The 23,188-nt window shown below is 46.1% G+C and overlaps 1 protein-coding gene across 1 annotated transcript in view; it reads left to right on the forward strand.

Moving 5' to 3' along the window:
* LOC130113708 (filamin-C-like) overlaps positions 1-22,104 on the forward strand; it is a 38,899-nt gene extending 16,795 nt beyond the window's left edge. Inside the window, exons 22-47 of the mRNA XM_056281307.1 lie at positions 328-925; positions 1,468-1,641; positions 2,601-2,763; positions 3,426-3,754; positions 3,872-3,995; positions 4,374-4,530; positions 4,643-4,832; positions 5,588-5,611; positions 5,738-5,979; positions 6,665-6,764; positions 7,280-7,420; positions 7,550-7,678; positions 9,314-9,487; positions 9,634-9,798; positions 9,938-10,141; positions 10,243-10,395; positions 10,880-11,002; positions 11,126-11,374; positions 12,097-12,369; positions 12,489-12,626; positions 12,768-12,883; positions 14,186-14,318; positions 14,574-14,750; positions 14,975-15,193; positions 20,901-21,125; positions 21,359-22,104. Coding sequence (XP_056137282.1) covers positions 328-925; positions 1,468-1,641; positions 2,601-2,763; positions 3,426-3,754; positions 3,872-3,995; positions 4,374-4,530; positions 4,643-4,832; positions 5,588-5,611; positions 5,738-5,979; positions 6,665-6,764; positions 7,280-7,420; positions 7,550-7,678; positions 9,314-9,487; positions 9,634-9,798; positions 9,938-10,141; positions 10,243-10,395; positions 10,880-11,002; positions 11,126-11,374; positions 12,097-12,369; positions 12,489-12,626; positions 12,768-12,883; positions 14,186-14,318; positions 14,574-14,750; positions 14,975-15,193; positions 20,901-21,125; positions 21,359-21,546 — 4,908 coding nt within the window. The 3' untranslated portion in view covers positions 21,547-22,104. The remainder of the gene's footprint in view (positions 1-327; positions 926-1,467; positions 1,642-2,600; positions 2,764-3,425; positions 3,755-3,871; positions 3,996-4,373; positions 4,531-4,642; positions 4,833-5,587; positions 5,612-5,737; positions 5,980-6,664; positions 6,765-7,279; positions 7,421-7,549; positions 7,679-9,313; positions 9,488-9,633; positions 9,799-9,937; positions 10,142-10,242; positions 10,396-10,879; positions 11,003-11,125; positions 11,375-12,096; positions 12,370-12,488; positions 12,627-12,767; positions 12,884-14,185; positions 14,319-14,573; positions 14,751-14,974; positions 15,194-20,900; positions 21,126-21,358) is intronic.
* Positions 22,105-23,188: the final 1,084 nt, after the last annotated feature.

A 23,188-nucleotide genomic window follows, 5' to 3' on the forward strand; every position in this document is an offset into this window, starting at 1 on the left:
GGAACAAACTCCCAGAAAACTGCAGGTCTTCTGCAACTCTCAGTACTTTTAAATCAAGGCTGAAGACCTTCCTGTTTGCCGCTGCTTTTTATTAAATAAAATTTGAAGCCTTTGATTGTCATCTTACACTGCACTGTAACTTTTACTCTTTTTATTTGTTTTCAAATGTATTTTATTGCCTTGTGTTGCTTTTCTTAATGCCTTTTATTTTCTATGTAAAGCACTTTGAATTGCCTTGATGCTGAAATATGCTATATAAATAAAATTGCCTTGCCTTGCCTAACCAGAATAGCTTAGATACTGATCTCTGTTACTTTTGGGTCACAGGTACGAGCTTATGGTCCAGGCCTGAAGGGTGGGATTGTGGGAAAACCGGCCCCATTCACTATTGACACCAAGGGAGCCGGAGCAGGTGGGCTGGGCCTAACCGTGGAGGGCCCCTGCGAGGCTAAGATTGAATGCCAGGACAACGGAGATGGCACATGCTCAGTGTCCTACCTGCCCACTGAGCCTGGAGAGTACGCCATCAACATCCTGTTTGCTGAGCAACACATCCCTGGCTCCCCCTTCAAGGCGGTGGTGCAGCCAGCGTTCGACCCCAGCAAGGTGACAGCCAGTGGGCCCGGTCTGGAGAAGGCTAAATCTGGGGAACCAGCCACCTTCACGGTGGACTGCACCCGGGCAGGGGACGCTGAGCTCACCATTGAGATTGTTTCAGAGACCGGTGTTAAGGCTGAGGTGCACATTCAGAAGACTGCGGAGGGGACATTCTCTGTGACCTACATCCCACCGTTCCATGGTTCACACACCATCACCATCAAGTATGGCGGGCGCATCATTCCCCAGTTCCCCAAGGTCATCCAGGTGGAGCCCGCTGTGGACACCAGTGGGGTGCAGGTCTATGGGCCAGGAGTGGAGCCCAGAGGTAAGACTAAATGTGTAACTAGAGTAAGACATAACCTGTGAGTCATTTCAAAGGGTTGTCATTGTTAGTCAAGATGGGTTGCACAATGCAAATAATTTGATTTGATGGGATGCCAACTCAAAGGACACACAGGACATTCAGAAAGAGTATGTAAATAATATGTAAAAGTATGTATATCTATTAATTTCTCAGTTGTAAAGGGAATAAAAAACTAGTGACTGTAGTTATCTACTGTTCAGAATGCAAAAAGCAAGGACTTGCAATTCCAATATTTGGAAATATCTTCAATATTCACATGGTGATTATGTTTGTTTTTATAATTTCAGTTATACAATGTCATTTGTGGTAGGATGTGTGTGTGTGTGTGTGTGTGTATATGTATATATAACAAACACAAAGTAGTACTTTACAGTAGGTTGATACAGGTTTATACGTATACAAATGTAAATTGTAAATAGTTTATCAAAAGCTAATGAATCAGTCATAAGTTTTGTGTTTAAAAAGATCGTAAGAATCACCTTATGGCCTTAACACATTCCCAGGAGTCCTCAGAGAGGTCACGACCCACTTCATCGTGGATGCCCGTGCCATCAGCAAAAGCAGCGGAAACCATGTGAAAATCCGCATCATGAACCCCTCAGGCTCCAACACAGACGCCTACATAACTGACAAAGGGGATGGAACCTACCGGGTGGAGTACACGGCCTTCGAGGATGGTAGGGAGCACAGAAAAAAATGATAACGTTCTCTCCATCCGTCTCACAACATGCACTCACTCACATGAAGGATCCTCAAGAGGCGAGGGAGCTAATTGCAATGATAGGAGTATAATAATATATTGCTAGCGCTGTATCAAAACAACATAGTATTGACAAACCTAAGCAGCTGAGGATAGGTGGAGAAGAGAGGGAGCAGAAACTGACAGAGAGAAATCATCAACAGGTGCTTGTGATTGGTGCCATCTGGGACTGAGAGCACAGATAGTGGGAAGTCAGAGATGATGTATAAATACAGAATGAAACAGGCAAGCAGTGCTGTGAGGGGCAGAGCAAGAAGGCAGAGAGAGAGAGAGGAGGGGGGGGCAGATGGGCTCTGTTTTATTAATAGAGTGTTCGGGAAGAGACGCTCTTTACCAGGCAGGTTATGTGTGTGTTGCAGGCCGCCCGCACACAGCAAGTATAGTAGGCAGAGGAATGAAAAGAGATATTAATAGAGAACCTATAACACAAAGCCAAAAGATCGCAGAGCACTCCTCTTCCACCAGACGTGCTCTAATATTACACCGGTCTAATATTACACCATATTATTTGCGAGTCGGACGTACAGGCGTGCTGACAGAGCTTTGACGGGTAAATGTTGCAACTAAAAAAAAACAGTATTTGGGACCAGGTGTAGCGCCTTGTATGTTCATCACAGCTATATAAATACACTCATATTTCTTCCTATTTTCTTTTTTTTTCTTTGGCTGCTCCCTTTAGGGGTCGCCACAGCGGATCATCTGTAAATACACTAATATTTACTTCCTAAAAAAGGGAGCTTAAGCGGCCCACAATTCAAGCCTAGTTCCAAAAACATAAGATATTTGTTTTGCTTCAAAGAGGTATGACACAACCGTCTAATTTGTGTGTTGCTCATGTGCAGGTATGCTAATGTGTATATACGCTATGATGTGCAGGTATGCACCTGATCGAGGTTTTGTACGATGATGCACCCGTGCCCAAGAGTCCCTTCAGAGTGTCCGTGGTGGAGGGTTGTGACCCGACCAGGGTCCGCGCCTATGGACCAGGCCTGGAGGGAGGACTCACCAATAAGGCTAACAGCTTCACTGTGGAGACCAGGTACTGCTGGATCACCAAGTGCAGATACAAAGTCAGACAATATATTCAAGGCTTATGTTTATCAGATGGCCGATAAATAGACCAATAGCAGAATAAAGCACAATTGAAATAAGAGAATAACTGATAAGATGAGCCAAGCCACCACTGAAAAATAAATATCTCCATATATAAGTGCTCTCCATAGGAATGTTGTTGAATCAATTCAAACAAGTGTTATGGTTTCATAATCAACATTGCAATGTACACATACGCAATTGTGGCATTGCAAAGAATGCAGTGTAAGGCAAATTGCACCCATCCGTCGTGTCAGGCCTCTTATTGCCTGATAGAAAATGAAATCTAGCAAGGCCCACTTTTTATGACTACGCTTGAAGAAAAATATTCTAGCGCATCTGACAAATAATATGATTTAGTCTGAGTCAGTGACTTCCTGGACAACTGCCTTATTTCCCTCTAAAATCACCTTAATCATTGTTAGAGTGACACGTTTTTTGCAGGTGGAACTCTGAAAGTTAAAATTTGCATATATCTGGGGAAATTATGTAATTCATTTTTTTATTCTTTAATATTGTAATACATATTGCAAAAAAAATTGCAGTGTTTATTTTATTTTTTTCAATATTGTTCAGCCCTTGTGTTTGATGATTTTGTTTCTTCCACAGGGGTGCGGGGACAGGAGGCCTGGGCCTAACCATCGAGGGAGCCTCAGAAGCCAAGATGTCCTGCAAGGACAACAAAGATGGCAGCTGCAATGTTGAGTATGTCCCCTTCACTCCCGGAGACTACGACATCAACATCACCTATGGAGGCCACCCCATTCCTGGCAGTCCATTCCATGTGCCAGTGCGAGACCCAGTGGACCCCAGCAAGGTGAAATGCTCTGGCCCAGGCCTTGGATCTGGGGTGCGGGCCCATGTTCCCCAAACCTTCACTGTGGACTGCACCCAGGCTGGACAGGCCCCTCTGGATGTCAAGCTCTATGGCCCAACAGGTGAGCAGATATTACTGTCCAACCCCAGCAAATCAGCTATATAATTATTCCTGTGTATTATATCATGATTTCAGCAAGTCAGATTTATCATTATCTGCATGTTGTGTTCATCTACAGGAACTTCAGAGCCCGTTGGTGTGAAGAACAATGGTGATGGGACTCACACAGTCCACTACACCCCGGGCCAGGATGGCCCTTACACTGTAGCTGTTAAATACGCTGACCAGGAGGTGCCACACAGGTATGAGATCGAAAACTCCCTTAAACCGTTAAAAAAAAGAGTTTATGAATGACCTGAAAATAGAATTGAACAAAATTATGAATCAATGTATCAAAGAACCAAGATGACACCACAAATGGCTACCACAGGGTTTTTCCCACAGGAGTTTTATTTATTATTTCCCTAAAACCCTTTATGCCTGTACTCATTTGATATTCTCAAATCGAGATACATGTAATACTCTCATTTAGCTGTACTTATCTGTACTCTCAGACACTCTTAAACACCTTTGTGTTTTTTTTTTATATCACAAGAAAAATTCTTTGCATGTGCACACTTATGAGCAATAAAACTTGAACCTGACCCCCCTCCCAACCCCACATTTTTCTCACCATCCAGCCCATTCAAGGTAATGTCTCTGCCTGGGCATGATGCTAGCAAGGTGCGTGCTAGCGGCCCAGGTTTGGACACCAAAGGTGTGTCTGCAAGCCTTCCAGTTGAGTTTACAATCGACGCTCGTGACGCTGGAGAGGGGCTGCTCACTGTCCAGATCCTGGTCAGTCCAACAACATCACGCCCACACCAGAAAAACTGATTTGGATTTCATAGCCTCTTTAATAATTGATAATTGTACTTCAGACTTACAATGTGAGATCCTCTGTAAACAGGACCCAGAGGGAAAGCCTAAGAAGGCGACCATCCAGGACAACAGGGATGGCACGTACACTGTGTCCTACGTACCAGACTCCACAGGGCCCTACACCATCACCATCAAATATGGAGGAGATGAAATCCCTTACTCCCCATACCGCATCCAGTCCCTGCCCACGGGAGATGCCAGCAAATGTCTGCTCACAGGTAGGAGGAGATCCATCACACGATACATCCTAGTCAGGAGCCCCGTTTACCATCCATTATTGAATTGTGATGTAAAAAAAAAGTGTTTATGCTGGTGTGATGTGGACAAGGGGACATGCCAATGGGAAGATTATACAATTAACAGTGATAGAAATGTTTTTTTAGGGTGTCCACGTAGCATAGCGGTCTATTTCGTTGCCAACCAACACAGGATCTTTGGTTCGAATCCTGGTGTTACCTCCGGCTTGGTCGGGCGTCCCTACCAACACAATTGGCCGTGTCTGTGGGTGGGAAGCCGGATGTGGGTATGTGTCCTGGTCGCTGCACTAGCGCCTCCTCTGGTCAGTTGGGGCACCTGTTCGGGGGGAGGGGGACCTGGGGGGAACAGCGTGATCCTCCCACATGCTATGTCCCCCTGGTGAAACTCCTCACTGTCAGGTGAAAAGAAGCAGCTGGCAACTCCACATGTATCGGAGGAGGCATGTGGTAGTCTGCAGCCCTCCCCAGATCGGCAGAGGGGGTGGAGCAGCGATTGGGATGGCTCAGAAGAGTGGGGTAGTTGGCCGGATACAATTGGGGAGAAAAATGGGGAGAAAAAAATTTTTAAAAAAAAGAAAATAATAATAAAAAAAAAAGAAAATTTGTTTACTTTTCAAAAGTGGAAGCTAAATGTTGGACTGGAAACATGGCTTGTGTTGTTGTAAGGTTTTAGTATGTGTACCAATCCTCATGCTGTCTTACTTTCCATTTTCCAGTGTCTATTGGAGGACAAGGCGTGTGTGAGTAAAAAACCACTTTTTATTTTCTTTGTGTGGTCTACCTAAGAAAAATGAATCGTTACAATCCCAACATCTGTTTAACGTTTGATCCTGTCATTCGTTTCCTTTCCTCCTCCTGTTCAACAGCGAGTCTTCAGAAGCTGCAGACGTCAGAGGACACGGTCATCACTGTGGACGCAAAGGCCGCCGGGAAGGGCAAGGTGACCTGCAAGGTGCTGACCCCCGAGGGAGTGGAGCTGGACATGGACGTGGTGGAGAATCACGATGGGACCTTCGACATCTACTACACCGCCCCCCAGCCTGGCAAATATGTCATCACCATCCGCTTTGGAGGACAGAACATACCCAAGAGCCCCTTCCACGTGGTGGTGAGGAGAGCAATATTCAGTGGCAGCATAAGTTATATACCATATATACTCAGCTTGAAGTGTTATAGGGCGGCACGGTGGCGCAGTGGTTAGCGTGGTCGCTTCACAACAAGAAGGTCCTGGGTTCAAGCCCCAGGGTAGTCCAACCTTGGGGGTCATCCCGGGTCATCCTCTGTGTGGCGTTTGCATGTTCTCCCCGTGTCTTTGTGGGTTTCCTCCGGGTGCTCCGATTTCCTGCCACAGTCCAAAGACATGTAGGTCAGGTGAATCAGCCGTACTAAATTGTTCCTAGGTGTGATTGTGTGTGTGTCAGCCCTGTGATGGACTGGTGGCCTGTCCGGGGTGTCTCCCTGCCTGCTGCCCAATGACTGCCGGGATAGGCTCCAGCATCCCTGCAACCCTGAAAGCAGGATAAGCGGTTTGGATAATGGTTGGATGGATGGATGGCTGAACTGTTATAGGGATGCACTGGTGGGTCAAACCAGATAGCAAACATACTATATGGTCTCAGAGCTCCAGGCAGTGATGGTAAAGGTCCAACCTACTCTGACTAAACCTCCTTCTCTCTAGCTCCCTGCTGTTGTCTCAGAAATCTTAAAAAAGAAAAATTATAATAAGAGATGTCATTGCAGTTTCTTGTTCAGTTGTATGTAACCCACTGTTTCTCTTCTCTCCCTCTTGGCAGGCCTCAAATGAGCCGGTTGTTCCTCGGGACAGTGTAGATCCTCTCTTCCGTCCCCTGAACCTAGTTGTCCCCTTCACTCCTCAGCAGGGAGACATCACAGGTGAGACAGGCAGATGCACAGACAGGAAGAGAGAGGGAGAAAGAGAACCCTTTTAATTTGCCACATTTTCACAATGTCAAACACAGCAGCTGGAATTGCATGATTTTCACATTCCTCCCAACTGAGACACACACACATACACACACTTGTGCACGATGCTGAGTTATACACATACATATCCATGCACAAGCACCCTAAATAAGGTCAGGAACTCGCCTGCAGTGTAGTGGCCCTGGAGCAGTCTTCAGGGTTCAGTGTCTTTCTTAAGGGCGCCTAAGTAGTGATGCCTGTAGAAGCCATCATACTGATGGTAAGTGATGTAGATTTAAAAGCTGTCTTCAAATTTTGCACGGTAGACATCCTGCACTGCCACCTTGGATACAAACCAACAGTGCTGACATTGTAGGACACAGCTTTCCACCTCTACACTGTTCTGCTGCTGTCAGAAAAGCACACAGATCCACATCTAGATCAGCTTTGGAGGCCATGATGTTTGAGAATATTGTTGTCCCTAGGTGAGGTGCGTATGCCATCAGGAAAAACCGCCCGGCCCCATATCACAGACAACAAGGATGGCACCATCACAGTCAAGTACCAGCCCACTGAAAGAGGCCTGCACGAAATGGACATCAAATATGAAAGCAACCACATCCCGGGTGAGAAACCCTCCCTTACCCAATTTTGTTAGCAAGCTATTATTTTGTAAGACTTCATCCCATTTTTAATCACGACTTTACATAGTTGGAAGTGTCTTTACTGATTGTCTGCACTGATGTCCCATACAGGAAGCCCTCTTCAGTTCTATGTGGATGCAATGAACAGCGAAGTGGTGACCGCTTACGGTCCAGGGCTCAGCTACGGCATGGTCAACAAGCCTGCCACCTTCACAGTGGTCACCAAGAATGCTGGGGAAGGTACAGTGGCTTATGTTCTCTATGACGCTTCACTAGCTGATATCATTTGAAAGCCCTTCAAATACTTACCCAGGTCCATATTCTGCATAAACACAGCCCATCAGCAAACTTGTACACTCGCATATTAGATACACTAGGCCCCCACCCCAGCCAAGATTTGTTTTCACCTTCTACACCAGGGGCATCAAATTCAAACTTTATTGAAGAAATATAAGTAGGATAGTAACTGTATTGAATTAAAAAAATATTGCATGCATGCACAGTTCAAATATAATGGGTTTTCCATGTTTGTGGGTAATTCTTACCAGCAAGACTGATTATTAACGAAAATGTATTTATCAAGTGCTGAACATAGTAGATATCATGCATGCAGCATAATGTTGTGGCATTGATTCGGGAGTAGAGGTGCAGACTCAGCAACCCCAACTTACTGGTACTGGGTCTTCAGGGCACCATTACATTGCAATTCAATGAGTTCTAACTGCAAGTGCTCAGGTGCAGTGTCAAGATCAATTGCAGATAGATTTGCAAACAGATCAAGTTGAATTTCTGCAATTCAAAATCGGCAAATCTGCTGAATTTGGCTTTGCATGTGTTCAGTTTGTCAGCATACACTTTGATCGGGAATGGGATGGTGACTGTGTCACTGTGACTGGCAAGTAGGACAGTGAGACAAGTTGCCCTGACACATCTGGCCCTCCCATAGATGCAGCTTCTTTGAAACGCCTTTACTTAGTCTAGCATTTTAGTCATCGACTACTTTCAACCCTGGAGTTTTACATTCAAGGCATTGAGGGGCTGCGTTGCATCACACATAAACGCCAAGTCGCTCAGCCACTTTTCATCCTCAAACTCGGGGACGACCTTTTGTTTGCTTTCCATGAAATCTTCGCATCACTTTCCCCTGACTCAACCAGTGCACGTCCATGTGGTATGGCAGATCCTCGTGCACAGAGTTTTCCTCCTCTAAAAGTGCCCTGAATGGCTGGTGATTCTGGCCCCGTGAATGAATAAAGTTCACCATTTTGGTTACAACTGTCATTACACGTCCCATGCCCAACACCTTTCCACAGAGGGCTTCCTGGTGGATGCTGCAGTGGTAAGCTGTCAAGTTTTCTCCCATGTGCCCCATCTTCTCTCGAACCAAACCAACCAAACCACGGACCTCCCTGCACATTACAAGTGCACCATCCATCAGCCCAACAAGTTTATTTCACTGCAACTCGGTTTCAGTGATGCACTGCTCCACTTGTGTGAAAATGTCCTGCCCAGTTGTCCTGTGAATTGCTTTTAAATCCAAAAGTTCCTCAGTGACGGAAAACTGGGCACCCGCCCCGGGGTGAATATGGAAAGCTGGGCAGTGTCCGTCCCATCTGTACCCTCATCTGCAACCAACGAATACGAAACAAATTCCTTGGCTTTAGTTTTTAGCTGGATCTGTAAGTTGGAGGCCAGCTCATCCACCCGACCAGCCATGATATTTAAGGACAGGGTGATATTCACAAATGCCTGCTTCTTGTCGGGGCATATAACATCACATTCTATGTACTTGGATGAAGTTTAAATCATCGATTAACACTCCTCATTCTAAAAATAAGAGGGTATTAAGACCATCAGCATTATCCCTTTTTTCAGGTGGTCTGTCACTCGCGGTGGAGGGTCCCTCCAAAGCAGAGATCACCTGTAAGGACAACAAAGATGGCACCTGCATTGTGTCATACCTGCCTACCGCCCCAGGAGACTACAACATTATTGTCAAGTTTGACAATAAACACATTCCTGGCAGTCCTTTCACTGCTAAAATTACAGGTGAGGAAACTGCATTACCTACACTCCTCTGGAGATATTGCTCTCAAGTTCAACAAAACTTTCATTCTGTAGCAGTTATGTGAATGGTTAGGAATTCATGAGTTAACATTATGCTGGTCAGTGAATGAGTCTCATTTTGTGTTTAGGAGATGACTCCATTACCAGGACGTCCCAACTGAATGTTGGCACAGCAGCTGACGTCTCTTTGAAGATTGCTGAGACAGACCTGAGCTCTCTAACTGCCAGCATCAGAGCACCATCCGGCAACGAGGAGCCCTGCCTGCTCAAGAGACTGCCCAATAGACACATTGGTGAGCAGATACTCTGGCTTAGCCCCCCTTACAGTGTTTCATCCACATAATCCTGTTTTAAATCTCCTATTAAAATGCTCTTTTTCTCTTTCATTTTTGGTTCTTGATGTTCCTAAACTCTGTCCTCATCCATCCTCAGGTATCTCTTTCACTCCCAAGGAGGTTGGCGAGCACGAGGTAAGCGTGAGGAAGAATGGCATGCACGTGGCCAACAGCCCCTTCAAGATCATGGTCGGCCAGTCGGAGATTGGTGAGGCCAGTAGAGTCAAGGCCTTCGGCAAAGGCCTGGTGGAGGCGCACACCTTTGAGATGGCCGAGTTCTTTGTGGACACGAGGAACGCTGGTAAGCAGAAGACAGAAGACGGCTCACCTTTAAATCACACACAGGAGCAAACTGCAGCAACCTTACATCTCTTTCTCTGTCTTTTTCCGTCTGTCCTTCAGGTTACGGGGGTCTAGGATTGTCAATTGAGGGTCCAAGCAAAGTTGATATCAACTGTGAGGATGTGGAGGATGGGACATGCAGAGTTACCTACTGTCCTACGGAGCCTGGGAACTACACAGTCAACATCAAGTTTGCTGAAAAACACATCCCAGGTTAGAGTCTTTAGGCAAGGAAATGGTTTCGTGAATATTATACCACTCAGTCCAAATCAGGGTCAAGGGGGCTCAATTCTACCCCAGTATCCATTGAATGGAAAGTATGGAGACATCCTGGACAGGTCGAAAGTCCATCAGAGGGATTGCACACACACACACACACACAGATTCTGATGTATAATTTGGAATTTCCACTTCAACACATCTTTGGACTGTGGAATGGAAACCTAAGTACTGCAAAGAAATCCAACCAAGAGCCAGAGAACATGTAAACTCTGGGATTGGTTCCCAGATCTTTCTGCTGGGAGGCAACAGCGTTAATCCTTAAACCGCAATCCCAACCGATTTCATAGATTTATGATGTTTAAAATGGATGAAATAAGTATTCTAGCGTGGGAATTCAGATTCACTCAGTGTGAATGATGATGATGTTATTGCCCTGGATTTTGATGGCTTCATACCGTCTGCCGTTGTACCACAGGAAGTCCTTTCACTGTGAAGGTGACCGGTGAGGGAAGGATGAAAGAGAGCATTACCAGAAAGAGACAGGCGTCCTCCATTGCTTCAGTGGGCAGCACATGCGGCCTCAACCTCAAAATCCCAGGTCAGTAACACAGTCAGCCAACCGTCATCCAGGGATGGCTGTCGCCTCCATGTCAATCACCCTCCGTGAGTACTAAAAGAAATCAGATCACCGTTTTTCAATGGTCTGGCCTCCTCCTTACAGGGAATTGGTTCCAGATGGTTTCAGCTCAGGAGAGGCTGACCAGGACGTTCACACGCAGCAGCCACACGTACACACGCACGGAACGCACAGAGATCAGCAAGACCCGTGGAGGAGAGACCAAGAGGGAGGTGCGCGTTGAAGAAAGCACCCAGGTGGGAGGTGGCGGCAGCCCCTTCAGAGACGTATTTGGAGACTTCCTGGGCAGAGAGAGCCTCAGCAGCTTTGCTGGGATCACTGCCAGACCTGAGGGTGAGAATAACTTAATACCTCAACGTTCAAATCCAGACCCCCCCCCCGACATTCAACACCCCACCACAGACTAGCTCTGACAACCAAAATTCTGTTGCTCAGTAGGTAGCACCTTTTTTTCCTCTCTAGTTCTGTATTTGTGATTTCTTTTTCTCATCTGTCCTAGTTTCATCGTGTTAAAACTTGAAAACTGAAAAATAAATATACAAAATCAGAATCAGAAATAAGTATTTCATGACATTCAAAATATTCAAGTTGAGGTTATCAATTCTCAACTCTGATCCTTCAGACCCACAGAATTGCTGATTCTCTGTTCGGTGAGGTTTATAAGGTTCATCTGTGGTACCAGATCAGGGTTTATGTTAGGATTACCTTTAGGGTAAGGTTTAGGGTTATCCATCTAAACCCCCTGCTCTGATGGCTGGAAAACCTGGCAGTTTAGAAAAATCAACCAGAACTGTGCAACCATTCGGCTGGAGTTGAGAAAACACTGGTTTAGAGGTTTTGATTTCGATCAGGGGCCAACAGCCATAAAAATGTATTAACTTACTTCAAAAATCATATCAATGTCTACCTTTGTAGTGTTTACCTTAAAATCTTTCATACAAGCATCTTTGAGTCCTGTAAATTATCATTGTTGTGTCTTATTATTATTTCTGATGTGCTCCTCTGTCACCTTGCCCCATACCTTAACCCCCGACCTCCTACCTTGACCCCCACAGTGGAGAGCGGCGGCTCTCAAGCCATGACGGCTCAAGTGACCAGCCCCAGTGGGAAGATGATGGATGCTGACCTCATCGATGGCGGCAACAGCACCTACAGCGTGCGTTTCATCCCCCAGGAGATGGGCCCCCACACCGTCAACGTAAAGTACAGGGGCCAGCACGTCCCTGGAAGTCCCTTCCAGTTCACTGTGGGTCCCATGGGGGAGGGAGGGCCGCACAAGGTCCGTGCTGGAGGAACCGGCCTGGAGAGAGGTGTCGCCGGAGCACCAAGTGCGTTCATATCTGTTTGGTTTTAAAGCTACCAATGAAAAACGGTTCAACAAATAGCTGTACTGTGTCATATTTTTAAAGAGTGTTTTTTTTTTTAATCCCATGTTTTTTTTCTGTAGGTGAGTTCAGTATCTGGACCAGAGAGGCTGGTGCCGGCGGTCTGTCCATCGCTGTGGAGGGGCCCAGCAAAGCTGAGATCTCCTTTGAAGACAGAAAGGATGGATCCTGCGGAGTCTCCTACATTGTGAAGGAGCCAGGTTAAAACTCATTTGTCCCCAACAAATATGTAGATTTGTCACAGGCATCTGTTCTTAAATACATGTAAACTGCTGTGATTTCAGTCCTATGAAGCACCCATAATCATGAGGAGAGGAAATTAATAATCTGTTTCCTTGCAGGCGACTACGAGGTGTCAATCAAGTTCAACAATGAGCACATCCCTGACAGCCCGTTCATCGTTCCCATCGCCACCCTGTCAGATGAGGCCAGCCGGCTCACTGTCACAAGCCTTCAGGTGCGTTAAGACACACACACATGTGTGAGAGAGAGGGAGAGACCAAACACAGATCAGTTTGATATCCAAAATCTAAGCCAAATTATTTTTTAAACAGCAGACAAGTGTACTCCAGAGATATCTTCCTTACTGAGTGAATATGAGGCATGTCTGGCTTGTAGCGCTGTGCCCTTGAGATGGAGCTGTGTTGGGCTGTTGGAATAGGACCCGACACTATAATACTGCAGTGATGGGCAATGATGACTGAGGGGGATTAACCGTCCCCTTGCTAATGTGGGTAAATTAAGCTCTCTAGTGTGGCCAGGCAGCTAGCGTGGGTGGGTGTGTGTGTGTGTGTGTGTGTGTGTGTGTGTGTGTGTGTGTGTGTGTGTGTGTAAGAAAGTTTTCTGCATGAGAGTATAAGAGAAAAAAGAAAGAAAGAATGGAAGGAAGATAGAAAGAAAGAATGGAAGGAAGATAGAAAGAGAGAATGGTAGGAAGGAAGATAGAAAGAGAATGGTAGGAAGAATGGAAGGATGATAGAAAGAGAATGGTAGGAAGAATGGAAGGATGATCGAAATAAAGAATGGACGGAAGATAGATGGAGAGAATGAAAGGAAGAATGGAAGGAAGATAGAAAGAGAATGGCAGGAAAAATGGAAGGAAGATAGAAAGAAAGAATGGAAGGAATATAGAAAGAGTGGTAGGAATAATGGAAGGATGATAGAAAGAAAGAATGGAAGGAAGCTAGAAAGGGAGAATGGTAGGAAGAAAGGAAGGACGATAGAAAGAAAGAATGGGAGATAGAAGGAGAGAATGGAAGGAAGATAGAAAGAATGGAAGGACGATAGAAAGAAATAATGGAAGGAAGATAGAAAGAAAGAATGGCGGGAAGTTAGAGAGAATGGTAGGAAGAATGGAAGGAAGTGATATCTAAAAAAACACTCATGACAGGCTTAATATCAGTCTCATTGGATATGCTTTAAAAGCTAAAAAGAAATGACTGCCTCTCCTTCCTCTCCTCTGAAATTGGTGACAGGCTGCCTCCTGGTTAGCTGAAATGACAATCTAAAACCTTTTAGTCCCACTAGATGACAGGTAAAGTGGAGCATCAGGCAAACATTTAGAATGTCACAGTATCTCTTACAACTGCTGGGGTGGCTCACCCCCTCTCAAGGCACAAATAGAAAACGCCCTGCTGTAAACTCTGACCTTTTCTCCCACTCATACCCTGCCCCATCTATTCTCATTCAAGACAAATGAGTCACACACACACACTTGCATGTTGACATGGCCTGGCTGGGTCTTGCTTTGTGTTTGCAGGAGAAGGATTTGAAAGTGAACCAGGAAGCGTCTTTCATGGTGCAGCGCAATGGAGCACGAGGCGTGGTCGACGCCAAGGTCCACACACCCTCTGGCTCTGCTGAGGAATGCTATGTCACCGAGCTCGATAGCGGTATGTATGCATGGCCGGCCATCCAAATACAAACCACAACAGCCAGCCTGAGCCCCCTTTCATACTGCCAGCCTTTTATAATTTAGTAGTCAGCTGCCCCGAGGAATGTTCTGGGCCTGAAACACTGCACCATCTCTGGTCCTAATAAACCCCTGCTTTGAGACTTGGGAGTGTATCTCCTACCATCATCTTTTTATTTGTAATTGTCTCTTTTTGTCAGTCGCACGTGGCTAATTTCTACACTGGAATTCACAGACAAGAATGCAATCCGTTTCATCCCGCGAGAGAACGGCGTCCACTCCATCGATGTCAAGTTCAACGGGTGCCACATTCCAGGGAGCCCTTTCAACGTGCGGGTCGGTGAGCCTGGACAAATAGGAGACCCAGGCATGGTAACCGCACATGGCCCTGGACTAAAGGGAGGAACCACAGGTAGATACGGCTACACACACACACACACACACACACATACACATAAAATCTACATATCATGACACAACAGAAAGGCAAAGATTGCTCCATTCATTACTTGTTAATTACTGTATGAATTGTAACCATCTTGCATTATGCAGTGCAAATGAATCATCCCTACATGATCTGTCCCTCCCCCTCCCCCTCCCCCATCCGTCTCTCTGATCGCTTTCTCTCATTCTCAGGTGTACCCTCAGACTTTGTGGTCAACACTTGCAACGCAGGCTCGGGGGCGCTGTCGGTCAACATTGATGGTCCATCCAAGGTGAAGATGGACTGCCAGGAGTGTCCTGAGGGATACAAGGTCACCTACACGCCCATGGCCCCCGGCAACTATCTCATCACCATCAAATACGGCGGGCCGCAGCACATAGTGGGCAGCCCTTTCAAAGCCAAAATCACAGGTGTGTTTGATTTGTTTGTTTACCCGCCTCCAGTGTGATCTGTAGGTCACAACCTTGTTGTCATTACAAAAAAAAGAAAAAAGAAAAGGATTGGAGGTCAGTAAAATGTTAGGTAATCCTCCCTCATACTGCTGTATGTACATTACATAAACACTGTTTTTCACTGTGAGCTGCAGTGATATAGCACTGTCACTGATTATGGTACAGCATGGTTTTGTGCATATAGATACTCCCTTCTCTGAAAAATGCATCATGAAAATACCTTTTAGCTTGAGAATTCACTCCATCCCTGTAGTACTACATCTACATCTTTATTTTATTTAAATGTGCTGTGGAATGTTGTACTTTAGGCACCAATCCATTTGCTCTTTGACAGGAAAACTCCCCATAGCACCAGCATCCCCGATCCACTCATATAATATCAATATGAGTGCATGTTTCCACTGAGCTATGATGGCATTAGACTCTCTCTTTCTCGCTCTACCTCATGCTCCAGTTCTCTCTGTCTGTCTGTCGCTCCCTCCCCCCTCGCTCTCTCTCCCTCCCCCCTCTCTCGCTCTCTCTCTCTGAGTGGAAGTGTGAGTGAGAGGACAGAGGTAGTGTTAAGTGGAGTTGTTTTCTTTAGTTTGGTAGCTGTGCTATCAGCCCAGTGGGGCAGTATGGCCGTTGCCAACATGCAGTGGCTCCGGTGGTCACATGCTCGGTGGAGGAGTGCTGCTTGGCGGTAGAGGAAACATGGAAGATATGGAAGCATACGATCTGCATCCAGGATGAACAGTGCTGTAGTTATGTTTCTTGATAGTGTTGATAAAGTCAGCCAAGTTGTGGAAAGTAGTGTGGCGATTAAGGACACGCCCCCCCCTTTTTTCTCCCCAATTGTATCTGGCCAATTTTGAGCCGTCCCGGTCGCTGCTCCACCCCCTCTGCCGATTCGGGGAGCACCCCGACCGACCACAGGAGGCGCTAGTGCAGCAACCAGGACAAATACCAACATCTGACTTTCCACCCGCAGACACGGCCAATTGTGTCTGTAGGGACGTCCGACCAAGCTGGAGGTAACACGGGGATTCGACCCGGCGATCCTGTGTTGGTAGCAACGCAATAGACTGCTACGCTACCCGGACACCCGATTAAGGACATGTTTACTCCCCTTCTGCCGCTGGTTAATCCAGCCAACAGAATCACCATTTCTAATGCTCCCCCGTTCAGGAGAAATGAGGCTTTGGAGAAGGAGCTTGCAAGACACAGACAGCTAGTGTCTCCGATAAAAATATTATCTTTGGGTTGCCAGTCTCCTCTCTTGAAACACATGTCCCATAGGAGACGAGTTTTTATGATTCTGTAAAATAATGCAGAAGATTTGGATCTAAAGCTTAAATTCAGAATCGACGAGTTTGATTACATTATTTTTGTAACATTTGGTATGATGAAATGTTTTGGGTGTGGGTCAGAGGGGCATTTAATAAGGTCTTGTCCCGAAAGGGACGAGGGTAGGTCTGATCCTCAAGGGCCACCATCGTCCCCTGATGCCCCCACGAGTGGCGCATCTCCAGCTGGAGACAATGCTGCTGGGTCGGCACAGGGCAGACAGGAGGCGGGGGAGCGAGGGACAAGAGAAACAGACCAGCTTGTGAAACAGAAACAGACCAAGGCTGGAAAAGATAAGGACCACAAACAGACTGAGCAGGTAGAAAAAGTTGGTTGTCAGGATGAGAAGGTAGAGGAGGATGAACAGAGTAAGCGCTTTGGGTGTCTAGAAAAGTGCTATATAAATGTAATGATTATTATTATTATTAAAAATTGCCTTAATTATATATTCAATATACAAATGAAAAATAGGAGTCTCCGTGGCTATGATGTTTGCAGATGACATTGTGATCTGTAGCGAGAGTAGGGTGCAGTTTGAGGGGAGCCTGGAGAGGTGGAGGTATGCGCTGGAGAGAAGAGGAATGAAAGTCAGTAGGAGCAAGACGGAATACCTATGCGTGAATGAGAGGGAGGACAGAGGAATGGTGAGGATGCAAGGAGAAGAGGTGACTAAATACTTGGGGTCAACTGTCCAAAGTAACGGAGAGTGCAGAAGAGAGGTGAAGAAGAGAGTGCAGGCAGGGTGGAGTGGGTGGAGAAGAGTGTCAGGAGTGATTTGCGACAGAAGGGTACCAGCAAGAGTTAAAGGGAAGGTTTACAAGATGGTTGTGAGACCAGCTATGTTGTATGGTTTGGAGACAGTGGCACTGACGAAAAGACGGGAGGCGGAGCTGGAGGTGGCAGAGTTGAAGTTGCTAAGATTCTCATTGGCAGTGACGAAGAAGGACAGGATTAGGAATGAGTATATTAGAGGGACAGCTCAGGTGGGACAGTTTGGAGACAAAGCAAGAGAGGCAAGATTGAGATGGTTTGGACATGTGTGGAGGAGAGATGCTGGGTATATTGTGAAAAGGATGCTGAATATGGAGCTGCCAGGGAAGAGGAAAAGAGGAAGGACAAAGAGGAGGTTTATGGATGTGGTGAGGGAGGATGTGGTGAGGGAGGACATGCAGGTGGCTGGTGTGACAGAGGAAGATGCAGAGGACAGGAAGAGATGGAAACATTGATCTGCTGTGGCGACCCCTAACGAGAGCAGCCAAAAGTAGTAGTAGTAGATTATCCCAAAAAAAAAAAGACAAGTGAGAAAAAACAGCATAGCAAATTGGCTGGGTGAGATATGAACAGTAGTCTCACAGAGCAAATAGGGCAGACTGCTATTAGAGTGTCAGAGTCTGTGTTAGAAGAAGGGGAAGATATGCTGTTGGATGATGAAATGATGAGAATGTCTATTAAAAGGAAGCACACAGAGGGTAGATAGAACAATTCAAAAGGAAAGTGGGTTTGAAAAGGTAAAAAGTTTCCCTCCTCTTTACCTGAGGAGAACAGAGAGGGAAGTGACTGTGAGTTAAGTTCTACACACACACACACACACACACACACACACACACACACACACACAGGTGCAGGTGGACACAGAAGGGGGCTGTGCTTTCCTGAAGATCAGCAAATTTTTACAGGTTACCAAGGGTTTGAGGGCCGTCAAGGTGGAACATTTTTTTTTCCAGACTTGCCGTTTTTTATTGACTCAGTTAAATGTTTTATGAAAATCACAGTAGACTTGGAGGAAAACACATTTATTGAACACGAAACCTTCACACTGAATAAACTTGTACAGAAAGTAAAATTACAACTCCGTGATGATGATTAAGACAAGTTTGGTTATTTTTATCTGTTTGGTTAGTGTAGGTGGCGACATGGTGCCGCAGTGGTTAGCGCAGTCGCCTCACAGAAAGAAGGTCCTGGGTTCGAGCCCCGGGGTAGTCCAACCTTGGGGGGGGTCGTCCCGGGTCGTCCTCTGTGTGGAGTTTGCATGTTCTCCCTGTATCTGCGTGGGCTTCCTCCGGGTGCTCCGGTTTCCTCCCGGTGCTCCGGTTTCCTCCCACAGTCCACATGTAGGTCAAGTGAATAATCGGCCATACTAAATTGTCCCTACGTGTGAATATGTGTGTGTGTGCGTGCGTGCACATCAGCCCTGTGTGATGGCCTGTCGGCCTGTTTAGGGTGTCTCCCCGCCTGCCGCCCAATGATTGCTGGGATAGGCTCCAGCATCCCCGCAAACCTGAAAGCAAGGATAAGCGGTTCGGATAGCGGATGGATGGATGGTTAGTGTAGGTCTGAAATGAAACTGAATGGAAGAGGGAACTGATTCTCAGTCATAAATCACATAATGGTGGTGGGGTCGGGATTCTTTTTTCAAAGATTTTATGCCATGTTCCCTTGAAGTAGAGGAAGTAGTCAAAGGTCGACTACTGAAAGTAAGAGCACAATATGAAAATATAAAAATATTTTTTATATATGTTTATGTTCCAACCCCTGGCCCTGAAAGACTAGTTTTTATGGATGTGTTATTTGATGTAACCAGTAAATGTAACAGTGAGGAGTATTTCTTTCTGGGAGGGGATTTTAACTACAGAAAATTACAAGCTGAACAGAACTCGTCAGGAACCACATCCTGCATCTCTTAGTCGGCTCACACGTCTAATTAAGACATTTGGAGAGCTTTTTATGGAAACCAGAGGCAATATAGTACAAGGACACATCCATAATTCCAGTTGGTTTCTCTGATCATTCCCTTGTGCAGTGCTCAGTTTTTATAAGTAGTGTTAAAACAAATCGTGCTTTCTGGCATTTTAATACTGCCTTTTTATATGATAATTTCAGAGATGGTTTTACATTTTTCAGGAGTCAATACAGAATGAGGAGGTCGATTTTAGTTCTTTACAGCAATGGTGGGGCATTGTAAAGTGCCAGATAAAGCAGTTTTGCCAGCGGTATACTCACAATGTCACCAGAGACGTAGCCAGATCTATGAGATCTGGAGGTTGAAATGGTGGAATTTAGTGGAATGGTGGAATTTAGCAGATTCCACAGGAGACAGAGGTCATATAGAGGTTCTCAAGTCCAAAAAGTCTGTTTTGGCTTACCTACTGGGTATCACAGCACAGGGGCACTGGTCCGCTCATGCTCTCTGAACATCACACATGGATGTTCCTACATGAGCTGGCTTCTGAAGAACCAGTGGTGTATGGTGGGCATATGGACACGACCTGCGACATAGGACCCACTGTGTCAAAACTGTTCTGCTGGGCAAAGGTCGTCACGTTAGGTCAGGCGGTGGAGCTGGCTGGGCCCAACCCTGACCGTGCTGCTGCTCCAGCATCTCACCTGGGAGTGAGGTCTACACACCTCATTAGTCGGCTGCTGTGTGACGGGAAGGGTCATTTTGTCATCATACTGCAATGGTTTTATTCATCCCGATATTGAAGATCCATTTTCTGTTTTAAAAATGATTCCTGATCTGAAAAATTGCACGGGTCTGTTTTTAGATTTGGGAAATGTTTTTAACTCGGGTCTAAATGAACTGAAAGGTACAGCCATGTATAATACGATAGTTAAAATACTGAGTAAGGACAAACTAAGTGGTTGGACTGATGCACCATGGAGAACCCAGCTGGCCTTGGGACAGAATGTGAAGACGGTTTAGAGGGTTTTATACAAACCACCGTTAATGAAGAAAGCTGGTGATCTGCAGTGGAGGGTCTTGCATGGCATAGTGGCGGTCAATGCTTTCATTTCTGTGTTAAACCCCAATGTGAATGACCCCTGCCCCTATTGTGCCCAGAGAATATGTTAGACTTACACCCCTGTTTCTGCTTCTAGACAAATTGTTTAGATCGTCTGAAGAAAGTTTTTACAAACAGACTTTTATTCTCGGTTTTAAATATAGCCAACGTTGGAAATATAAACGCCAACTCTTGAATTTCAATGCAGGACAGGGAAAAAATGGCTATTTATTTTAGCTGGGGAAAAAAAGAATTGAAGGATCTGCAGACTGTGTTGTTGAACTCCTGTTTACCAGGATGCTGAAGGCCAGGATAAGGGTAGATTTTGATTACGACAGAGAAATCAAGGCTCTAGACATAGTCACAACCATCTGAGCTGGTTTTTGCCGCAGAGCTCGGATAAAAAGGGTCTTACAGAAGGCAGGTCTGTTTTCTGTTTTGGAGCTGTTGTTCAAGGACTATTTTTGGGTATGTTAGAGACGTATGTTAAGTACTTTTCTGTAAGTTGACAATTTAAAGAGCTGTTTAAAATTCAAAATTCTCTCTCCCTCTCTCAGGTACTAGGTTGTCAGGGGGACACAGCCTACATGAGACCTCCTCCGTCCTTGTGGAGACCGTTACCAAGTCCTCCAAGGTTGGTGGAGCCTTTAGCACCGCCTCCTCCTCCTCCTCCTCAGTTAAACTATCATCAGATGCCAGCAAGGTGGTGTGTCGCGGACCAGGGTTGTCAAAGGCTTTGGTGGGCCAGAAAAACACTTTCAGTGTCGACTGCGGCAAAGCAGGTGAGATGGGCAAAGATAAACCAAAGACACAGGCAGAGGTTATTGTACAGGCACACAAATGTAAACACCCACACACTGATGCCTCAGGCACTGCTGTTATGTCAGCTAAACCCCCCCCCACACACACACACACACTCTCTCTCTCTCTCTCCCCGTCTCCCTCTGTCTCTCTTATGCGTTGTGCACCTGCACCATCATTACTAAGCTCCTCTCCCCTCTCCTCTCTGTTCCAGGTACCAACATGCTGATGGTGGGTGTGCACGGTCCCCGGGCCCCCTGCGAGGAAGTGTATGTCAAGCACATGGGAAACAAGCTCTATAATGTTACCTACACCATCAAGGACAAGGGCAACTACACCGTCATTGTCAAATGGGGTGATGATAACGTTCCCGGGAGCCCCTACAAAGTGGCTGTGCCTTGAATGAACTGAGACACCCCCGCAGTACACACACACACACACACACACACACATACACACACACAGTTGCACCCAAAACCAGCCTTCCCTAATCTTCCTCCAGCACTGCTCCAAGCTCTTTAGTGGATTTCTCTGTAGCCATCATGCACTAAAATCCTAGATGGAGTGTCTCCTTCTTTTTTACCTGGAGACAACACATTTCAGCTATACCAAGTTCGTGCCAAGTTTTATATTGAGTCTAGTGGTTCATCCACATCACATGACCTTCGCATTGTGAGTGACAGAGAGGGCACAGCGTGGTGTATAAAGGTCTTCCCGAGTGGCCGAGTGATTTTTGATTGGTCCAGATATCCTCCCTTCGTCTCCCGGGTGTGTTGTAAAACGTTGCTTAATGTGTGAATGTCAAGAGAAGCTGCAATATTAACCAGTATTCAAGTGTGAACTTAGATGGTTTTTGTATGCTTAAAGAACGAGAAGTTGTTTTGTCTTTTGTTGTATTAACCTATTTTTTTTGGTAAGTCTTTGCAAACCTAATAAAAAAGAAAAAACTGAATTGCTACATTTCCCGACTCCAGCCGCGTTTCATTTATTTTTCCATCACGCAGGCGAATCCAAGGCCAGTTCTTAGCAACAGGGAACAGCAAGAAGTATGCCTCGCCTCTTGGGTGGTCATGGTTTCATCACACACATTAGAAATGTGCTGGTTTTTGCCCATAAGCCACTGCTCTCATAAGCCAGGCTGCGCTCTCTTAATCGAGAATGCTCTTGGTTGGCGTTATCTGTCAGGGATCTCTTAATTAATGCCTCGAGAGACTCGAATCACTTCATCTGGACACGGTGTTTACTGGGAGAAACGTTTCACCGCTCATCTAAGGGACCTCTTCAGTCTGGAGCGACTGCGGGTATCCCCACCCTTACAAACAATACAGCAGCGTTAACGACTGAAACCAACAACCGGTTTCACATTCAAACTGCTGTGACCATGAACTAGAGTTACGGGGGCCATGTGTACTATTCACAGAGGATTGGGGGTTCGTTTTGTTTTGGGGTTTGAATGCAACTGAGAGGCGGTGTTTGGAAAATACGCGTGTCTGTCCTCATGATCGTCTGTCTGGTTTAATAAAAAAGTGCATCTGCCTTCGTCCGTCGGAAGGATGATGAGGATTTATTGTCCCCACTAACTCGTGAGTGCATCCCTCTCATCTCTGCTGATGTTGGACGGCGGCACGTTCGCATTGCTGAGGCAGGCTGAAACATCCGCCCGAGCACTAAGGGCACATCTGTCGCCATCTTACAATGCTGTGATTGCAACTATCGCCCAATCCTCTGTGAACAGTGCACATAGCCACTGGAACTGATCGTTGGTTTCGGTCGTCATGCCATAAGGGCGGGGGGGGTGGGGGTGGTGGGGGATACCTGCAGTCAGTTGAGACTGAAGAGGTCACTTAGATGAGTGAAGAAACGTTTCCCTCAATGAACCTTGTGTCCAGATGAAGTGGTTCGACTTCCTGGGATTTCCTTACCTGGATTATTGAACGTGCATCAGGACGCCGTGAAGTAAAGCTTTGACGACCTTCACATTTTCCATCCTCTGACTGAAATTGAGGAGGTGCGCTGCCCCGGTGGCCTCGGACACATATTGAAG

The sequence above is a fragment of the Lampris incognitus genome, chromosome 6 (assembly GCF_029633865.1).
Source record: "Lampris incognitus isolate fLamInc1 chromosome 6, fLamInc1.hap2, whole genome shotgun sequence".
Lineage (NCBI taxonomy): Eukaryota > Metazoa > Chordata > Actinopteri > Lampriformes > Lampridae > Lampris > Lampris incognitus.